General features: G+C 44.5%; 3 protein-coding genes across 4 annotated transcripts in view; 2 read left to right on the forward strand and 1 right to left on the reverse strand.

The window, feature by feature from the left end:
* Nucleotides 1-18,855, forward strand: part of LOC129743752 (dnaJ homolog subfamily B member 6-A) — a 263,174-nt gene that overhangs the window by 163,713 nt on the left and 80,606 nt on the right. The gene's annotated exons all lie outside the window — the stretch shown is intronic.
* LOC129743151 (uncharacterized) lies at nt 2,089-6,210 on the reverse strand. The gene is made up of 3 exons (XM_055735121.1): nt 6,125-6,210; nt 5,799-5,917; nt 2,089-4,898 (listed from the first exon to the last, which is right to left on the reverse strand). The coding sequence occupies exons 1-3, from the start codon at nt 6,208-6,210 to the stop codon at nt 2,089-2,091; spliced, it is 3,015 nt and encodes a 1,004-aa protein (XP_055591096.1).
* On the forward strand, nt 7,283-11,026 carry LOC129743152 (uncharacterized). Its single transcript, XM_055735122.1, has one exon. It carries the CDS (start codon nt 7,283-7,285, stop codon nt 11,024-11,026), a length of 3,744 nt encoding a protein of 1,247 aa, XP_055591097.1.

Here is an 18,855-nt window from a genome sequence, read left to right on the forward strand (position 1 = left end):
GCGGACGTCACGTTCGGTTTCAGGTCAAGGATCTTTCTAGGAAGGGGGAGTGATGCGGTACGCTAGTTATGGAACCTGTACTGCATCCAAAGATGACATCTTGCGACAACGGAGAGAACTAAATTCTCACGACTCGGCTTGGAGATTTAGTGGCGCACATTGCGTTGTTTACTTTTGCCTTCCGTAATAAATATAAGTTTATACAATTATCCGCTGGCGTTTCGATTGGTACTCCTTAGACTCTTGGCCTGAAGACTTCAGAATTCCTCATCCTTAACACTGTCGACCTTCGACCTTGAACCTGAAGGGTTCAGTTTTATCAATCTAGATCATAAGACTTTCTTTCTTCTGACGCGTTTATCAAACACTCTCGCTTTGAAGATTCCCGGCTCGAAGTTCCATAACTTAAAAATCTAAAAACACTGGCTTGAAGACTCCAGTTCGATAACCATGGGCTGAAATGACCTTGACCTGTTGATCCGTTGCCTAAAGACCTCAATACCCTAAGTTTAAAGATCGTCGACCAAAAGCTCACGGTTTAAACACACGAGTTTAATAGACCCAGGCTACCGACTCTCCCCCAGTTCTAATCAGGATCAATGGGGTCACTTAGACGACTCATGATACGATGCTACGGGATGAAAATTTGATCGATGTGATTGGCCATAACCTCTTTGACTTGGGCACCCTCAATTCGAAGATCACAGGCCTGAAAAGTTCCACATGATCTACCAAGGTTTCAAGTCCTTTGGTTTAATGACTTTAGGCATGAAGACTTCCGAATCCCTCATCCTCAAGGCGGAGGCTTCGACCTTGAATCTTGCAGAGTTTGGTTGGATCCATCTAGGTCATAAGATTCCCTGCTCTAGGTTCCACAACTTGAAAATCTACCGTCTAAAAACACTGGTTTAAGATATAGGACTACAGACTAGCGGTTAAAGAACCTTGGCCAGAAGACTCTAGTTCGATATATCTTGGTCTTGAAACCACGGGCTGAGATAACCTTGACCTGTTAATCCGTTGTCTAAAGACCCCAATACCTTAAGTTTAAAGATCCTCGACCAAAAACTCACGTTCTCCCCCCAGTTTGCCAATCTGGGTCAACGGGGTCACTTAGACGGTTCATAATACGATGTTACGGGATGAAAATTTGATCGATGTGATTGGCCATAACCTCTTTGACTTGAGGACTCTTAATTTGAAGATCACAGGCCTACAGACTTCGAAATGATCTACCAAGGTTTAAAGTCCTTTGATCCAAGGATTCGGAAGTCTTCAGGCCAAGAGTCTTCCTAAAGACTGTCGGCCTTCGATCTTGAACTTTGAAGACTTCGGTTGAATCAATCTAGATCAAAGGACTCTCTTTCTTCTGACTCGTGGCCCAAAAACTCGCTTTGCAGATTCCCGGCTCGAAGTTCCACAACTTGAAAATCTACAATCTGAAAACACTGGTTTAAGATATAGGACTACAGACTAGCTGTTGGGGTGTGGTCCAAGCCCTTGCTTGAACCTGAGTGGACTGTATGTGGGGGGGTTCCTTCCTTTAGACCGTGGGTACCTTGGGTTGGTCGATTCCGTGGGGAGTAGCCTGGGTGATCCTTTATTGTGATAGCAATTTCTTCTGCCGCGGTAAGTAAGAACTCCGAACTAGTTTTCACATAAGTACAACAGTTTATTTAACAAACTACAACTTTATTTGGGTTCAAACACATTCTACATAAAACAACTTTTATTACTCGAATACTACATCTAACATATATTCTCTAAAGTAGTAAGTGGGTCGATACGACTAGTTCTACCGGCAATTCTGAACAAAGTGATACAATTTATCTTGAGAAAATGGTGATTTTTGATGCCGTTTTTCTTGGTTTAGTTCTTATATCTAAGTGCTGGAAACATCAGCTGTTTCGCTCTTCTTTCTGAGGATCCTTTGCTTCGTGGGTTTAACATAATAACATCGCGCTTAGTGTGGTACATCAACATCCCGGCCCATCCTGAAATCGCTCGAATTTCTGAACCTAAAAATAAAGAAAAGAATCTCGCGAACACAAGGGTGGGTGCAACTGATCGTTCTGAATCTCCGAAAAACTAAGCTTGATTGTATTCTGGTTGAGATGCTGCTGGCAAAAAACAAAGTTTTTCTACCGGTCGCGTAGACGGTCCTGATGCTGTTTTCAAGGTTACCACCCTCACGACTCCATCAGCTCCAGGATGAACTTGTTCTATTCTGCCCATCTTCCAACGACTTGGCGGCAAATTATCCTCTTTGATGATCACCAACTGTCCAGCTTCAACATCGATCGGCTTCTTCCATCTTTTAAATCGCCCCTGAAGTTGTGTCAAGTACTCAACTCTCCAACGATCCCAAAAGTGTTGAAGCCGCTTCTGCAATGTCTGACTCTGATTCAATCTGTTCATGGGTACTTCACGGTAACTTCTGTCAGGCAGTTGTTGAAATGGTTCTCCGATAAGGAAATGTCCTGGTGTAAGGGGTTCGAGGTTGTCAGGATCATCTGTTAAAGCTGTGATTGGTCTCGAGTTGAGACAATTTTCCACCTGTACTAAGAGCGTAGTCATGTCTTCGAACGGGATAGGATTTTCCCCTAGAACCTTCAGGAGATGTTTTTTGGCTGACCTGACCGCTGCTTCCCAAAGTCCTCCGAAATGGGGCGCGGCTGGTGGTATGAAGTGCCATTGGATATGGTTGTTGGCGCACTCCTTCGAAACTGCTTCTTTATGTTGATCACTGCGTTGCAACTTTAGTAGCTCTCGAAGGTAGCTTCGTGCTCCGACGAAATTCGTTCCATTGTCCGAATAGATATCGGAACAGTAGCCTCTTCTCCCGATGAACCGCCGTAAGGCTTGAAGGAAACGATCCGTTGACAAGTCGGATACAAGTTCTAGATGAACCGCTTTCGTACAAAGGCAGATGAAAACCGACACATAAGCTTTGACCGCTGGTCTTCTGGGAGCTTGACGAACATATATCGGTCCGAAATAATCGACGCCTGTCCTTGAAAAGGCTCGAGCTACTGTCACGCGTGCTTGGGGTAACTCACCCATAAATTGCTCAATTGGATTTGGTTTAGAGCGGAAGCATTTCATACATTTATGGACAACTTGTCGCGGTATATTTCTGCCTCCAAGAGGCCAATACTTCAGCCTAACTGTACTAAGAAGTAGTTGAGAACCGGCGTGTAGAAGCTTGATATGGTAATATTCGTATATCATCGTAGTGAACGGGTGTTTTGCTGGAAGCACAATCGGGTGCTTCGTATCTTCCGATTCCAGTGATCTGCCTAATCTTCCTCCAACACGAATTAGGCCGTCCGATGATATGTGTGGCGTGAACCATCTCAGCGGTGAACTTCGATGAACAGCTTCTTTCTTCGTTAAAGCCTTCCACTCATTAGGGAAAGACTCTTGTTGGATACGACGAATAATTGCAAACTCTGCATCTCTCAACTCTTCTACGGTCAGTAAACTGCTGCGGTTGTCTTCGGACTTTCTCAGTATACGCATAAATCGCATCCAGTATGCGGTGCTGCGTATAAGTTTAGTGAAGGACGAGAATTTTAGCACATACTCTTCTCCAAAATGTGCTACACAACTGGCGGCTGGGTGTGCTGAACGACGGACTTCCTCTTCAGCTACTTGTGATTCCAGGGTTCTTGGCTGCTCCGGGAAATGACTTTGCCCTAACCATTCAGGGCCCTTCCACCAAAGGTCGCATCCCTCTATCTGTTCTGGGTCCATACCACGTGAGATGAGGTCTGCTGGATTCTGCAAGCCAGGAACGTGTCTCCATGGATAGTTTTCGGTAATGGTTTGTATTTTCGCAACACGGTTAGCCACGAATGTTGACCATGTAGACGGGATTGCCTTCAACCACTGAAGAACACACGTTGAATCCGTCCAAAAATGCATGTCGACCTGCATCTTAAGCGCCGCCCGTACCTTGCTGGATAGTTCCGCCGATAAAGGTGCTCCGCAAAGCTCCAGTCTCGAAATGGATTGACATTTCAGCGGTGCCACCTTGGATTTCGATGCTAGTAGACATACGTAGGACTTTCCATCGACGTCGACGCTCCTTATATATGCGCACGCCCCATACGCGCGCTCCGATGCATCCGAAAAGAAATGCAATTCCACCTTGATTGCATTACGAATGATTGCACAACGTTGAATCTTAAGAGCGTTCAGGATAGGTAATTGGTCGTAGAAATTTCGCCACTCTTGTTCTACGTTCACCGGTACAGGATGATCCCAGTCTAATCTGTTACCGTCTTCTTGTAGTCGCCACAAACGCTGCATGAAGATTTTCGCACTAGCTGTTACCGCTCCTACAAGTCCCAGGGGATCGAATAGCATAGCTATGGCTGACAGGATTTTTCGTTTGGATAATCGCTCGTCCATGGGAACTCTTTCAATGTTGAAATTGAACCGAAAGTGATCGGTGCGTGGGAGCCAAACCAATCCGAGGGTCTTTACTGCTGGATCAGGATCTAGATTTATCTCTTCGGTTTGTTGTAGGGCCAGATCTTCCGAATCCACCTCTCTCAAGACCGCAGCTGAATTGGATGCGAACTTCCTTAGACGAAAACCTCCGCTACTCGTCAACTTGATGAGATCTACACACAACTTGACAGCATCTTCTTCTAGATCCGTACCGGTTATTACATCGTCCATGTAAACGTCCTCCTCCAATGCCTTGGATGCCGCTGGGAATCGATGATGCTCGTCGATGGCTAGTTGTTTCAACGTTCTGGTCGCTAAGAATGGCGCAGGTTTCGTTCCGTACGTAACGGTGGCTAATTCAAAGGTTTCAACTTCCTTCTTGGGGTCAGCTCTCCAAAGGATCCTCAGAAAGAAGAGCGAAACAGCTGATGTTTCCAGCACTTAGATATAAGAACTAAACCAAGAAAAACGGCATCAAAAATCACCATTTTCTCAAGATAAATTGTATCACTTTGTTCAGAATTGCCGGTAGAACTAGTCGTATCGACCCACTTACTACTTTAGAGAATATATGTTAGATGTAGTATTCGAGTAATAAAAGTTGTTTTATGTAGAATGTGTTTGAACCCAAATAAAGTTGTAGTTTGTTAAATAAACTGTTGTACTTATGTGAAAACTAGTTCGGAGTTCTTACTTACCGCGGCAGAAGAAATTGCTATCACAATAAAGGATCACCCAGGCTACTCCCCACGGAATCGACCAACCCAAGGTACCCACGGTCTAAAGGAAGGAACCCCCCCACATACAGTCCACTCAGGTTCAAGCAAGGGCTTGGACCACACCCCAACATTTTGGTCCAATCGAACCGGATCACCAGCTGCCGTTCCCCAAGTAAGCAATTTCTTCTGCATTCGCCATTGCACATCGCCAAGACAACAGAAAACCGGTCATCAATCAACCACTTGTTGGCTCACAATCATCATCACCATCATCATTTCGCGCACTGATGCAAGCAACCCACGGGTGAGTTGGCTATTCCACGAGCTCACCAAACACCGGACCCCACCAACACTTCAAGCTATCGCCCCGTTTCCTGAGAACGCTGCGTTTAGCAGAATTTGTTTGGACACATTCGGAATTCGATTGGTTTCGAGTTTCACACCGGCATCAACTAGACTGGATTTCAGGCGGATTTAACTGGTTGTCCAGGTAAATAAATTACACTTACAGTTTATGTCCAGTTGATGCGTGGACCTCCTTTCTGTTTACTACATCCCACTCTCGTTTCTATTGGTAAACATCCCCGAGCTCGTGTTGGTAAGAGTCATCATCCAGCTCACATTCACATTGGTACAACATCGACCGTGCAAGATCACCACCACTGAAGTCAGCGGAGTGATCACCAACACCGATATCAGCGAAGCGATCACCATCACCGAGATCGGCGAAGTAATCACCACTACCGACGCATCAGTGACGTCATTGATCGCCACAGAACCTAGAACTTCAAACCGACGTCAAGGGTGACGTCATCACTGCCCAGCCAATAAGCCCATTCACCAAGCCCATAAATTAACCATCCCGGCGGTTAATTTCTCAACATTTTCCGCTGCTATCATCGGAAATTGAATCTACTGGCTCTACTATCTACACTGAATCGACTTACCCGGAAAACACATCGAGTTTTGGCCCCCTCACTATCCGTGATTTGAAGGTCACGGTCACCACTATCACCAGGCGAAAGGTCGCCATCGTTATTTTCACGGTCGAGCTCAAGTTGAGCCTCCCGTGATACTCACCGCAGCCAAAAGATATTCCAGCCAGCCCCGTTCTTGAGCACGACACCACACGCCCGGATTACCGAAACAATCGAAACCGACGGTTTTTTTCCCGAACACGGCCACGTTCGGTCAGGTTAGTGGCATTTATCTCCGACCCGTTTTATAAACAACCAGCCGATGCTGGATGTCACCCGATACTGAATCGCACCAATATAATCTCACGAACACAACTGTTTGAGGCGTGGAACGTCGTCAATCTTCGTCAATCGATATTGAGTTGATGTTCGAAATCGGAAGGAAGTTTTTGTGAGCAAAGGTGCCCACAAGTGCATTCTTCCGAGTGTATTGCACTGGCCTGCATTAGAGTACACCGTTCAACAAAATTTGGTACTCTTGTTATTTTGAAAGTATTCAGCGCAACTTATTTTTCGGTGAGGTTAGTAGAACCAAATAGTACACGTCCTGCCGAAGCTTTATTACAAGAGTAAATACTACAAAAATTTTTATCCTGCCTACCATCTCGTAAATCTGATCGAACTGAGTCCGAGCGAAAATAATAAAACCCGAGGCGCAATATTTGATCGAGCTATCCGAGGCGCATTTATAATCCTACGCATATTGGAAGCAAATTATCGATCTTTGGAATTCCGTACCTGTAGAGGTGTGCAGCTTTTATTTCTTTAAAGTAAGTTAAGCTCTACAGAGTATATGTCCTTTGCCGAAGCTAGATTGAAATTGTAAACTACAACAAAAATTGTATTCTCGCCCGCAACCCCACTTATCTGATTGATACCGAGTCCTGCAACAACCTACACGCGTATTCAACCACGTTTTCCGAAGCATAATACCAGCCATAAAATCATCTTGCGAATTACCATTCAATTCTGGATTTGAAGGAGCTATCCTGTAGAGGGGCACAGCTTTAAGTTTTTTAAAGTAAGTTAAGCTCTACAGAGTATATGTTCCTTGCCGAAGCTTGAATAAGAATTGAATTCTAACGACGTGATTTTTCTACTGTGAATCCTTGTGTGTAAACCGCAACCATGGCAACGGCTGCCACCACGAGTTCGTCTTCGAGGAATCCACCACTCCGAAATCTCCAGACAAAGGTGAAGGCGTTGATGGAGATGTTTAAGTCCATAACCACTTTCGCGAGCACTCTGGGGGAGGTTTCTTCAGCCCAACAAATCCATGTTCGGCTGGAGAAGCTCAACGAATTGTGGGATCGAATCAACGACGCGCTGATTGAGGTTGAAATGCACGAGGAATATTCATCGAAGGAGGCCACTTGTTCGAATATACGCCAGGACTTCACCACCAAATACTACAACACGAAGGCATCCATGTTGGAACGCATAAAGGAGTTGGAGGTCAATAGCAGCGTTTTGCATTCTACCAGAATTATGGACTCATCGATTCAACCGACCATCGAGCATGTAAGGCTACCGCAGATCAAACTGCAAACGTTTGACGGCGACATCGACCAGTGGCTGAGCTTCCGAGACCTGTATCTATCCCTGATCCACACCAAGGCGGACTTACCGGAGGTTGAGAAGTTCCACTACCTGAAGGGCTGTCTCACCGGAGAAGCGAGGGCTCTCATCGATCCGTTGGCGCTCACAAGAGCAAATTATCAGGTAGCTTGGGACATCTTAATGGCCAGGTACAACGACAGCAAGGTGTTGAAGCGCAGGCAGATTGGGAACCTGTTTAAATTACCCAAGGTGACTAAGGAGTCGGCCGTGGATATCCAGACACTACTGGAAGGGTTCGAACGCGTCGTGCAGACCCTGGACCAGTTAGTCAAACCGGAGGAGTACAAGGACCTCCTGTTGTTGGAAATGCTGTGCTCCAGGTTGGACCCAACAACTCGTCGTGCATGGGAAGAACATAGCGCTAATCAAGACCAGGACAAGGTAGCAGATCTTACTCAGTTCCTCCAAACTCGTGTGAAGATCCTAGCATCGCTCCCGTCTAAGGCGCACGAGAATAAACCGGAAGTTTTTCAATGGCAGAAGAAAAACAACGCTCCCAGAACGAGCCACAGCGCAACCCAGATGATGGCCGGAAGTTGCATCGCTTGTCCAGAATCCCACTTGCTGTACACATGCCCTACATTCCTGAGGTTGAGCGCTTCCGCTCGAGACAAGCTGCTGCGACAAAATTCTCTGTGCAGAAACTGTTTTCGGCGTGGCCACCAAGCTTCGGATTGCAGATCGAACCAGGTTTGTCGCAGATGCAGAGGGAAACACCATACCCTAGTCTGCTTTCGAGACGATGGCGGAAACACCAATCATCGCGTCACACAATCCTTTGCACCCGTTCTAAATCCCAACCAAACCACACCAGCAGCCAACTCGGGGTCAGTTTCATCGAACATGGCCAGGAATCATTCGTCAACAGTGCTGCTAGCTACAGCGGTCGTCTTAGTGGAAGATGACACAGGCAAGGTTTTCCAAGCACGGGCCCTACTGGACTCGGGCTCAGAGTGCAATTTCATGACAGAGGGGCTCTGTCAACGTATGAAGGTGTCTCGTAGGCGTTCGAACATTTCCGTCCTTGGGATTGGCCAATCTAACACCAGCGTCAAACATCAAGTGTCAGCGGTTATTAGGTCAAGAATATCAAATTTTTCTCGGTCGATGGATTTCCTTCTTCTACCCAAGGTCACAGCGGATCTCCCTACAACCAGCGTGGCGGTTTCCTCTTGGCAGTTTCCACAAGGTGTGGAGCTAGCCGACCCGGCATTTTTTAAATCGAAATCCTTGGATATGGTGCTAGGAATACAGCACTTCTTCTCATTTTTCCCGAGCCATGCTAAAATTCCGTTGGGAGAAGGTTTACCAATGCTGATAGAATCAGTATTCGGTTGGTTGGTAACAGGATCCGTGGAGAACCAAGGTTCTACTTCCCGCATCGCTTGCAATACGGCTGCAAGGGTAGATTTGGATGAACTTCTCACTCGTTTTTGGTCATGTGAAGAGATAGGGTCTCTGAACAATTATTCCCCGGAAGAACAACGTTGCGAGGCGCAGTTTGTTCTAACCAAGTGCAGAAGTTCCGATGGGCGATACACCGTTGCGTTACCAAAGGACGAAAAGGTATTGGCAACCATTGGCGAGTCACGGGAGATAGCTTACCGTCGACTTCAATCCCTGGAACGTAGACTGGAAAAGGAGCCAGAACTACGTCAACACTACCACGGTTTTATGGAGGAATACTTGGAGCTTGGACACATGCGCAGGGCGGATGTGGGTCCAGAAAAGCGGTTTTACCTTCCCCATCATCCAGTCATAAAGCAGGCTACCACAACCACCAAGGTACGAGTTGTGTTCGACGCATCGGCTAAAAGTAGCAGCGGCATATCCCTCAACGAGGCGTTATTGGTTGGACCCGTAATCCAGGACGAGCTTCGTGCTCTCATTATGCGTAGTCGGATGAAACAAATCATGGTGGTAGCGGATATCGAGAAGATGTTCAGACAGATCGGAATTCATGAAGCGGATATGCCCTGGCAGAGCATCCTTTGGAGAGCTGACCCCAAGAAGGAAGTTGAAACCTTTGAATTAGCCACCGTTACGTACGGAACGAAACCTGCGCCATTCTTAGCGACCAGAACGTTGAAACAACTAGCCATCGACGAGCATCATCGATTCCCAGCGGCATCCAAGGCATTGGAGGAGGACGTTTACATGGACGATGTAATAACCGGTACGGATCTAGAAGAAGATGCTGTCAAGTTGTGTGTAGATCTCATCAAGTTGACGAGTAGCGGAGGTTTTCGTCTAAGGAAGTTCGCATCCAATTCAGCTGCGGCCTTGAGAGAGGTGGATTCGGAAGATCTGGCCCTACAACAAACCGAAGAGATAAATCTAGATCCTGATCCAGCAGTAAAGACCCTCGGATTGGTTTGGCTCCCACGCACCGATCACTTTCGGTTCAATTTCAACATTGAAAGAGTTCCCATGGACGAGCGATTATCCAAACGAAAAATCCTGTCAGCCATAGCTATGCTATTCGATCCCCTGGGACTTGTAGGAGCGGTAACAGCTAGTGCGAAAATCTTCATGCAGCGTTTGTGGCGACTACAAGAAGACGGTAACAGATTAGACTGGGATCATCCTGTACCGGTGAACGTAGAACAAGAGTGGCGAAATTTCTACGACCAATTACCTATCCTGAACGCTCTTAAGATTCAACGTTGTGCAATCATTCGTAATGCAATCAAGGTGGAATTGCATTTCTTTTCGGATGCATCGGAGCGCGCGTATGGGGCGTGCGCATATATAAGGAGCGTCGACGTCGATGGAAAGTCCTACGTATGTCTACTAGCATCGAAATCCAAGGTGGCACCGCTGAAATGTCAATCCATTTCGAGACTGGAGCTTTGCGGAGCACCTTTATCGGCGGAACTATCCAGCAAGGTACGGGCGGCGCTTAAGATGCAGGTCGACATGCATTTTTGGACGGATTCAACGTGTGTTCTTCAGTGGTTGAAGGCAATCCCGTCTACATGGTCAACATTCGTGGCTAACCGTGTTGCGAAAATACAAACCATTACCGAAAACTATCCATGGAGACACGTTCCTGGCTTGCAGAATCCAGCAGACCTCATCTCACGTGGTATGGACCCAGAACAGATAGAGGGATGCGACCTTTGGTGGAAGGGCCCTGAATGGTTAGGGCAAAGTCATTTCCCGGAGCAGCCAAGAACCCTGGAATCACAAGTAGCTGAAGAGGAAGTCCGTCGTTCAGCACACCCAGCCGCCAGTTGTGTAGCACACTAGCAGTTAAAGAACCTTGGCCTGAATACTCTAGTTCGAAATATCTTGGTCTTGAAACCTAGGGCTGAGATAACCTTGACCAGCTGACCCGTTGCCTGGAAACCTCAATACCCTAGGTTAAAAGTTCCTTGACAAAAAGCTAACGGTCTAAACACACGGGTTAAATAGACCCATGCTACAGACTCCCACCAGTTTGCTAATCTGGGACAATGAGGTCACTTAGACGACTCATGATACGATGTTATAAGTACCCGTTACGACATAAACTCCACCTGGTGCCACAGGTCTAGTTCCCAACTCGAACTGTGCTATTGCTCTCCAAGGCAATACTCTTTACGAATCTACTTATCAGCAACTCTCCTTAAATGAGTTAAGATCCGGTGATCGGCAGTTCGGAGATATGATATCCGATCCACGTGATACCCTCACATCTACGACACCTGACAACTGGTAACTGGTACCCAACTCCATCACTTCTTCTGCGTAGATTTTGCAAGAATCCGTCGACGGCTTCTAGTGTGTTTAGCAGTAGTTCTCTTAGCCGTATACCTGTAATCGCCGGGTTTGAAGACACGTTTCCGCTCTACACCACGAGTAGGTGGAACCACCATCCTAGAGTCAATCCACGTGTTTAGATGACCATGGCTTGTAGTCTGTTGCCTGGAGACCCACATCCGGAGACTCAAACATCCCCTGTTTAAAGATATTTGGCCTGTAAACTCACGATCTGAAGATAAACAGCCTTAGAACTTCAGGTTATAAACTTAGGTTTTATGACCTTTGAGATACCGTTCCGATTTGAAAACGTCTAAAACAATCAACACCAGTAGATTCCGTATAAAAAATAACTTAATTTAAGACCTTACTTCGAATGTATCTTGGCCTAAAGGTTCTCGGGTTTTGGGGGTTGGGGTTTGGAGATTTCTGTTGAATAAATGTAAGTTATAGAATTTTCAATGTCAAAAATGTTGGCCCAAAGAATTGCTTTAAAGAAGACCCATGGCCTGATGACTTCAAGTACAAGGACTCCAAAATTGATGATCCTTGGTTTTAAAAGCCACCAAAAACTTTCGGTCTTGAGACTTCATATCACAGTAATTTTGGTGTTTATGGACTTGGTCGAAAGACTTTCGGTCAAAAACCCCAACTTCAAAGACCCTCGGCAGAAAGATACTGGACCTTAAGAATTTCGTCCTGATGACGCTCAATTTCAAAACTTCTGACCTGAAGACCCTCCGTCTAAAGACGCTCGTTCTGAAGACCCTTGACCTGAAGACCCTCGGTCTAAAGACCCTGGACCTGAAGATCCCCGACCTGAAGACACTGAAACGACAATCTTTAAGATTGTCGTTTAAGGAACACTTGGGTTTAAAAAAACCCCTGCAGTGTAAGATCCTCGGCCTTGATAGCCTCGATTCTAAGACCTTCAAAACCCAGTTAAAAGACCCTTGGCCTACAGACTTACGGCATGAAGATTCACAAATTAAAATCCGCAGCTTTAATATCTACGGCGTAACAAATATTTTGTTTGAAGGCTCCAGAGCTTGGTCTCAAGGCCCATGCTTGGTCTCAAGATTCTCGACCTGATGGCATTCGCTTTAAATACCCTCATCCAAAATTCTCTCGAACTGAAGTCCCTCGAGCTGATGATACGTGACTTTGATCTGAAGACCTTTCAGCCTAAACGTGATGGGCATGACTCCGGGTTTAAAGCACAATCTCTCTAGAACATTGGTTTAAAGAACCCCGGTTTTATGATCCTCAGCTTAACAATCCTCCATGATCCATAACCTGAAGACCCATTAAATAATTTTCGACTTAGAGATCCAGTCTTTAAATACTCTCAGTCTACGCCTTTAAACACTAAACATTATTGACTTGAGGCCACCGTAACCTTAAGCGCCTCTGACTCGGAGTGTTGTGGCTTAGTAACCCTTTAATCAGAAAACTCTGTGTCTAGTTATTCCGGGCCTGTAAATCCGATCAATTGATCTACGGCCTCAAAATCCTCGTTCTTGTGACTTTCGGCTTGAGTGCATTCGGTCTCACGGTCTCAAGAACCTCGACTTAAAAAAAACCTACTACTAGATCAATATGATTTACGATTTAGGGTCTTCAAAACTCGCAATAGATAGATCGGTCGATTGGCTTATGGCTTAAATTTTTTCAACTTCAATATCTTTTTTTTTTTCAATTAAATAGTTTTTTGCTTTTTGTTGTTTTTTTTTCAGGATTATCATCCTCGTGGATGATTCATCCCTTAAAAGTTTTTCGGCTAATAAATAACGGGTGTTAAATAAAAAATTAGAATGTTTTCAATACCTTTCAGTAACTCAAATAAAGAGCGTAAAATTTTCTTTCTCCAAGAAAATTTCTCTTTGAGCTCCCTAGAAACAGTAGGCGTGTTTGGTTTTGCTAGTTTGAATTTAGTCAAAGCAAAGATGGCGTCGAAACATCACGTGCTCCGCGAACGCATTGTACGGTTCTACGAAACGCATTTCCAGCAAGGAAAAAAGTTCACGGTGGCACATTTTAAGGAAGAAAATATACCTGTCAGTACGGTATATCGTATCCTGGGTTCCCTGAACGTAGAGCGGAAGGTCGGAAGTGGTCGTCCGGTGACGATAATGACGAAGCAGAGGAAGACATCGTTAAAGAAGCTGTTTGACAACAAGGACGCAACCAGCCTGCGTGACGCCGGTCGGAAATATGGCTGCTCCCACGTATTGATCCATCGTACCCTCAAGATGGAAGGAATCGTCTGCAGGAAGAAGACGAGGTCGCCGGAGTGCACGGAGGAGCAGATTGAGACGGTTAAATCACAGTGTCGGTGGGTGACAAAAAAAACCGCGGGACGTCATTCGTTCTGGATGAAGAAAGATATTTTCCGCTGTCCAAAACGCATATTCCAGGAAATGATAATTACTACTTCAGCGACAAGTCATCCACACCGCCTGAAGTGAAATACAAATTCAAGCACAAGTTTGAAAAAAAAGTTATGTTGTTCATCGCCATTTCCGACCGGGACATTTCAAAGCCTTGGAAGAGTGCCTCGATAAAATCCTGCTGCCGTTCCTGAACGAGCATCACGCGGATGGGAAGTACGTCTTCTGGCCGGACAAGGCGTCTTCCCATTACGCCAAGAAGACGCTGGCGTACCTTGAGGAGAAAAAGATACCGTTCGTGCCGAAAGATCGTAACCCAACAAACTTGCCCCAGTGCCGCCCAATAGAGGATTTCTTTGGCTCACTCAGTGCCCTAGTGTATAAAAACAATTGGAGGGCCAAGAACACGAAGCAACTGACTACAAGAATCCAGAATTGTATCCGGAAAATGGACGTAAGTGCCGTACCACGTTCTTGTGAGAGCATTGCGACAAAGTTGCGTCGAACATCAGCCCACGGCCCTTACTCAAACATTCACTGACATTTTTTTTGAAGAAAATACATTATGTTATCAATAAAAAATACTGAAAACGATAAAAAAAAATAACAATTCTTTTATATGTGATTGAAAAAATTCTCATTTTTTATTTAACACCCGTTATTCTTTCTAAAGACTTTTTGGCCTGAGTCTTTTCTTTTGGAGACTACGAATAGAGAAGATGGTACTTAAGGTCTTACTTGAGTAAGGCTTGAAAATTTCCAAGAGTACCTGTATCCGTGGTCTATTTTTGGGTCTCATTTATACAAGAATTGAACCAAAGAAATAAGATCCAATCCAGTGGAAAAACTGGCAACCCCATTCGTGTTTCATTAACTGTCAAAGAACTCTGTCAAATTGGATCCAAATCTCATCAGTTTTGGATCAATCCTTATACCAGTTCTAAAAAAATAAGTTGAAACTGGTATAATGGATCACCAGTGCGGTTGCTTGGGTCGGAATTCGGGTCTAAACCGGCTGTTTGGACCACGGATATAGGTGAACTAAAGTTTGGAAACAAAATATTCCTAAACGCCCTTGGCTTGAAGAACCGTGGTCTAAATACTCTTTGACTTAAGACCAAAGGCTTAAGAAGACTTTAAAGTTGTTTTAAGACCCTTAGTCAACATCCAAATTGGATATAAGACGAAGGGCTTGAGAACTTTCCATGGTTAGACCTTGTTAAAAACGCAAGTTTCAGTGGTGGAATGGAGTTATTCTTTATTCTCAATCTTCGTCTACTCGTTACAATGTTACTTGTATCATTAGCGATAACTTATTTGTCACTATGGATTCCCTGACCGGGAAAATACTCATTTCTCAATGAGTGAAATAATATTTCTACCCAGAATATCTGGCAACACAGTTGTGTTACCACGAACCTAATTTGAGTAGTTTCGCTTAATCGTGTTGATTTTGATTTTTCAGAACAAAATTTTAAATTTTCCCATACAAACCCAGAAGTCGAAATTTACTCATTTAAACGTTACTTGAAATTTCTGCAAAAAATTATGAATAAGTTTTGATACAAAACGAAGCTTTTAGATCTCAGGGTTTGAGAAATAAAAAAATGACCCTAAATCAACGAAACGTTGCCCCAAATAACACCAAATCAACGAAACTTCAAATGCAGCACAAAACATCTCATAAAATTTTATTGACGGAGCCACAGTTCAAAAATACTTCATTTCATTCAAAATCCACTTCAAATACGTTCAAATGCTTAAAAACAAGTACCATTTCCGCCAAGCTTGTAAATCTCTCAATGGCCCCATAAATCAACCTTAGCTGTAACAAGCGCGCTTCAAATGAATCAACCGAGCGAGCCCCTTCAAATTGCAATTGTTCTGCTCTATCGATTACAGTCTAGCTAGATATAGTTTTCTCTGCTCAACCTGTCAGCGGACCACTTGAGGAGGTGCTGAACCGAATCGAAAAATTTCACCCGAACGAGATGAAAACAAATAGTCAGTAGATACCTTACACCCACCACCTAATCCTAACCTCAAACCAATCTTCGATGCTGCCGTAGCTGCTGCTCAAACACCGATGAACTTTCCAGATGCAATCTGCAGCCGCGCACCGATCGATGGTCGGTGGTTGATTTTGTGCAATTTAATTGAATTATTGGCTTTGTGGATGCTGCAAGCCGCTTATATGGTTGGGAGTGCCTTGGGGAGGAAAATTCCTGCCCATATGCAGCAGAAACCACAAGATAGTGCAACTGTACTATTTTTTTTTCTATGGATGGATAATCGGAAGGAGAAAGAGAAAAGGGTAATTTCCACCAATGAACCCACAAATCAGCTGTTGGTCCGATGCATCGGAAGAATTGGCTTTTTGCACCGCGGTAGCGCTACTTGAAATTAGTTTTATTCCATGGGATACCTTCGATGCAGCCCCGAAACCCGTGTCGGTTCCTTCGGAGCCACGGATTGCTTCTTCATTCTTGCTATTCGATTGGAATTGGATATATGCGGTACCAGCTTCGCTCGATTACTGAGGGTCAGCGGAGGAAATGTGATTAAAATTGTTTTTTTTTCTTCAAAGGGAGGCATATAATTGTATTTTCAGTTGTTATATCGATATGCAACAAATATCTGTCCATAGTCTGTAAGAAAACAGGTTTTGGTAATATCGAATTAAATTCTGTGTCCAATGTGGATACAAAACCTCAGCTACAGTCTCTGTCTCAAATACATCGAGAGTACTCCAACGTCGATCTCTGTTTGTTGGTCTTTCATGGTCCATCCATGTGCCTAAACTTGAAGCTAAAAGTATTGCAAAGTCCTTGATTCACGCAATCATCTCGCAATAGATCACTTGGATCTAGGAACACTTAGATCTATCTGAAACTCTACATAACAGACTTGTTGATCCTCGGTTAATAAATTCCGGCCAAATTCTCGGTCGAAATATGCTCAATAGACCTTCTGTACCTTGACATAAAGACTCTGGGTTGAACAACTCTCGAGCGAAAGACCCTGTTTGGTCGATGGAAAAAAGCTCGATTTGAAAATCCTTGAACTTGGTTCTAGGCCTGAAAACCCTGTATCTAAATAAATCTAGCCTAAAGTCTGCTTCATTTAATATTGGAACAAATTCTTTTGCTCATTGTGGCGCTCCTAGTGGACGGATTTGGAAACTTTTTTCACCCACGTGTCGGGAAATTCATTACCTTTCACCATGTATTTATGTCATAACACCAAACGATAGCATTTTGTAAACAACCGCCATGGAAGCCGAACGGAGAGATCAAATTGTGCACAGTTTTCTTGAAAATCCATTGTTGTCGGCATCGAAGCTAGCTAAACAGCTTAAAATGCCCAGAAATACCGTATGGCGTGTTATCAAGCAGTACAAGGAAACATTGACGACGGCTCGAAGGCGCATTCGAAGCGTCGGAGTGGAACTGTCGACCGGAAACTGCGTGGGAAAGTCATCAAGGCCGTCAAGAGGAATCCCAATCTTTCATACCGCGATTTGACCAATAAGTTCCAGGCCGCTCACAGTACGGTGCGACGAATTCGTCTCCGGGAAGGAATAAGGTCATTCCGAGCCAGCAAACAGCCAAATCGGACGCTGAAGCAGAACAATGTGGCCAGAATCCGTGCTCGAAAGCTGTACGACCAAGTGCTGACCAAGTTCGACGGATGTATTCTGATGGACGATGAGACCTACGTGAAGGCGGACTTTGGGCAAATCTCAGATCAAAAATTTTATTTGGCGACGGCTCGGGGGGATGTACCTGCAAAATTTAAGTTCGTGTTTGCGGATAAATTCGCCCGCAAGTACATGATTTGGCAGGGGATATACAGTTGTGGACAGAAAACCAAAGTCTTTCTCACTGACAAGACAATGACATCAGAAGTCTACAAAAAAGAGTGCCTACAGAAACGGATTCTGCCGTTTATTCGTGCCCACGACCGTCCAGTAATGTTTTGGCCGGACCTCGCAAGCTGCCATTACAGCAAAACGGTTATGGAATGGTACGCAACGAACGGGGTCAGCGTAATACCGAAGGACCTCAACCCCCCAAACTGCCCCCAGTTCCGGCCGATAGAGAAATACTGGGCAATCACGAAGCGGAGGCTTAAGGCAAAGGGAAAACTTGTTAGGAACATGACTCAAATGAAGAACTGGTGGAATCAAATCGCCAAAACGGTGGACGAAAAGGGTGTGCGCCGCCTAATGTGCCGTATTACGGGAAAAGTACGAGAATTTCTTCGAAACAGCAATGAATAATTTTTTTAATTTTTTTTATGAAAGAGTAAAGAAAATGCTACATTTGTATGAAAAACAAATTATGAATTCGTTAATAAATGACTGAACTACACGCAATTGTTTGTGTTCCAATATTAAATGAAGCAGACTTTATAAGCCCTACAGTAGAAAACTGGAAAGGCTATAGTTTGGTAGAAGTCTTCAAGAGACTGTAACCACCTGGGCTGTTCAACATCATTGTTTTTGAAATACATATGTAGGAAACTTGTCCGACTTAAAAAGACTTCTCACCACAACTTTGTAGGTTGAGCTGCTTCAAGCTGTTTCGATCCATTCCTTATCCCATGGGTCATTTTGTCTTGATCATCCAGACTTTTGCACCCTAAAGTATAGAACGACCAAAAAGTGCTTGAAGAAAATAACGTTTTGAGTTTAGAGGCACAATTTTCCCGTTTGTTTATATAACGTGCCACTATTAAGCCTACACCTTTTCTGATGTTTATTCTTAATTTAAAAAACCGAGTTTTTTCTCTTTTTAAAGTTTACACATTACATGAGGAAGAAAAACAATTGTAAATTTTTTCTGCGGCGAAAAACCGAATGCTAAGGTTTTTATTTTCACATGCTGCATCAGATTTTTACAGTTTATTTGTCAACCATCTCAGCAGCAACACGCCACTTCGTCT

Source organism: Uranotaenia lowii, chromosome 2 (assembly GCF_029784155.1).
Source record: "Uranotaenia lowii strain MFRU-FL chromosome 2, ASM2978415v1, whole genome shotgun sequence".
Taxonomy (NCBI): Eukaryota; Metazoa; Arthropoda; class Insecta; order Diptera; family Culicidae; genus Uranotaenia; species Uranotaenia lowii.

Bases quoted from the DNA above. Each gene is read 5' to 3' on its own strand.
- LOC129743152 (XM_055735122.1), top strand. From the start codon at position 7,283: ATGGCAACGGCTGCCACCACGAGTTCGTCTTCGAGGAATCCACCACTC.
- LOC129743151 (XM_055735121.1), bottom strand. From the start codon at position 6,210: ATGGCGACCTTTCGCCTGGTGATAGTGGTGACCGTGACCTTCAAATCA. The intron at 5,918-6,124 runs GTAAGTCGATTC...ATGCGTCGGTAG, and splicing joins AAACTCGATGTGTTTTCCGG to TGGTGATTACTTCGCCGATC. The intron at 4,899-5,798 runs GTGAGCTGGATG...CTTATATCTAAG, and splicing joins GATGTTGTACCAATGTGAAT to TGCTGGAAACATCAGCTGTT.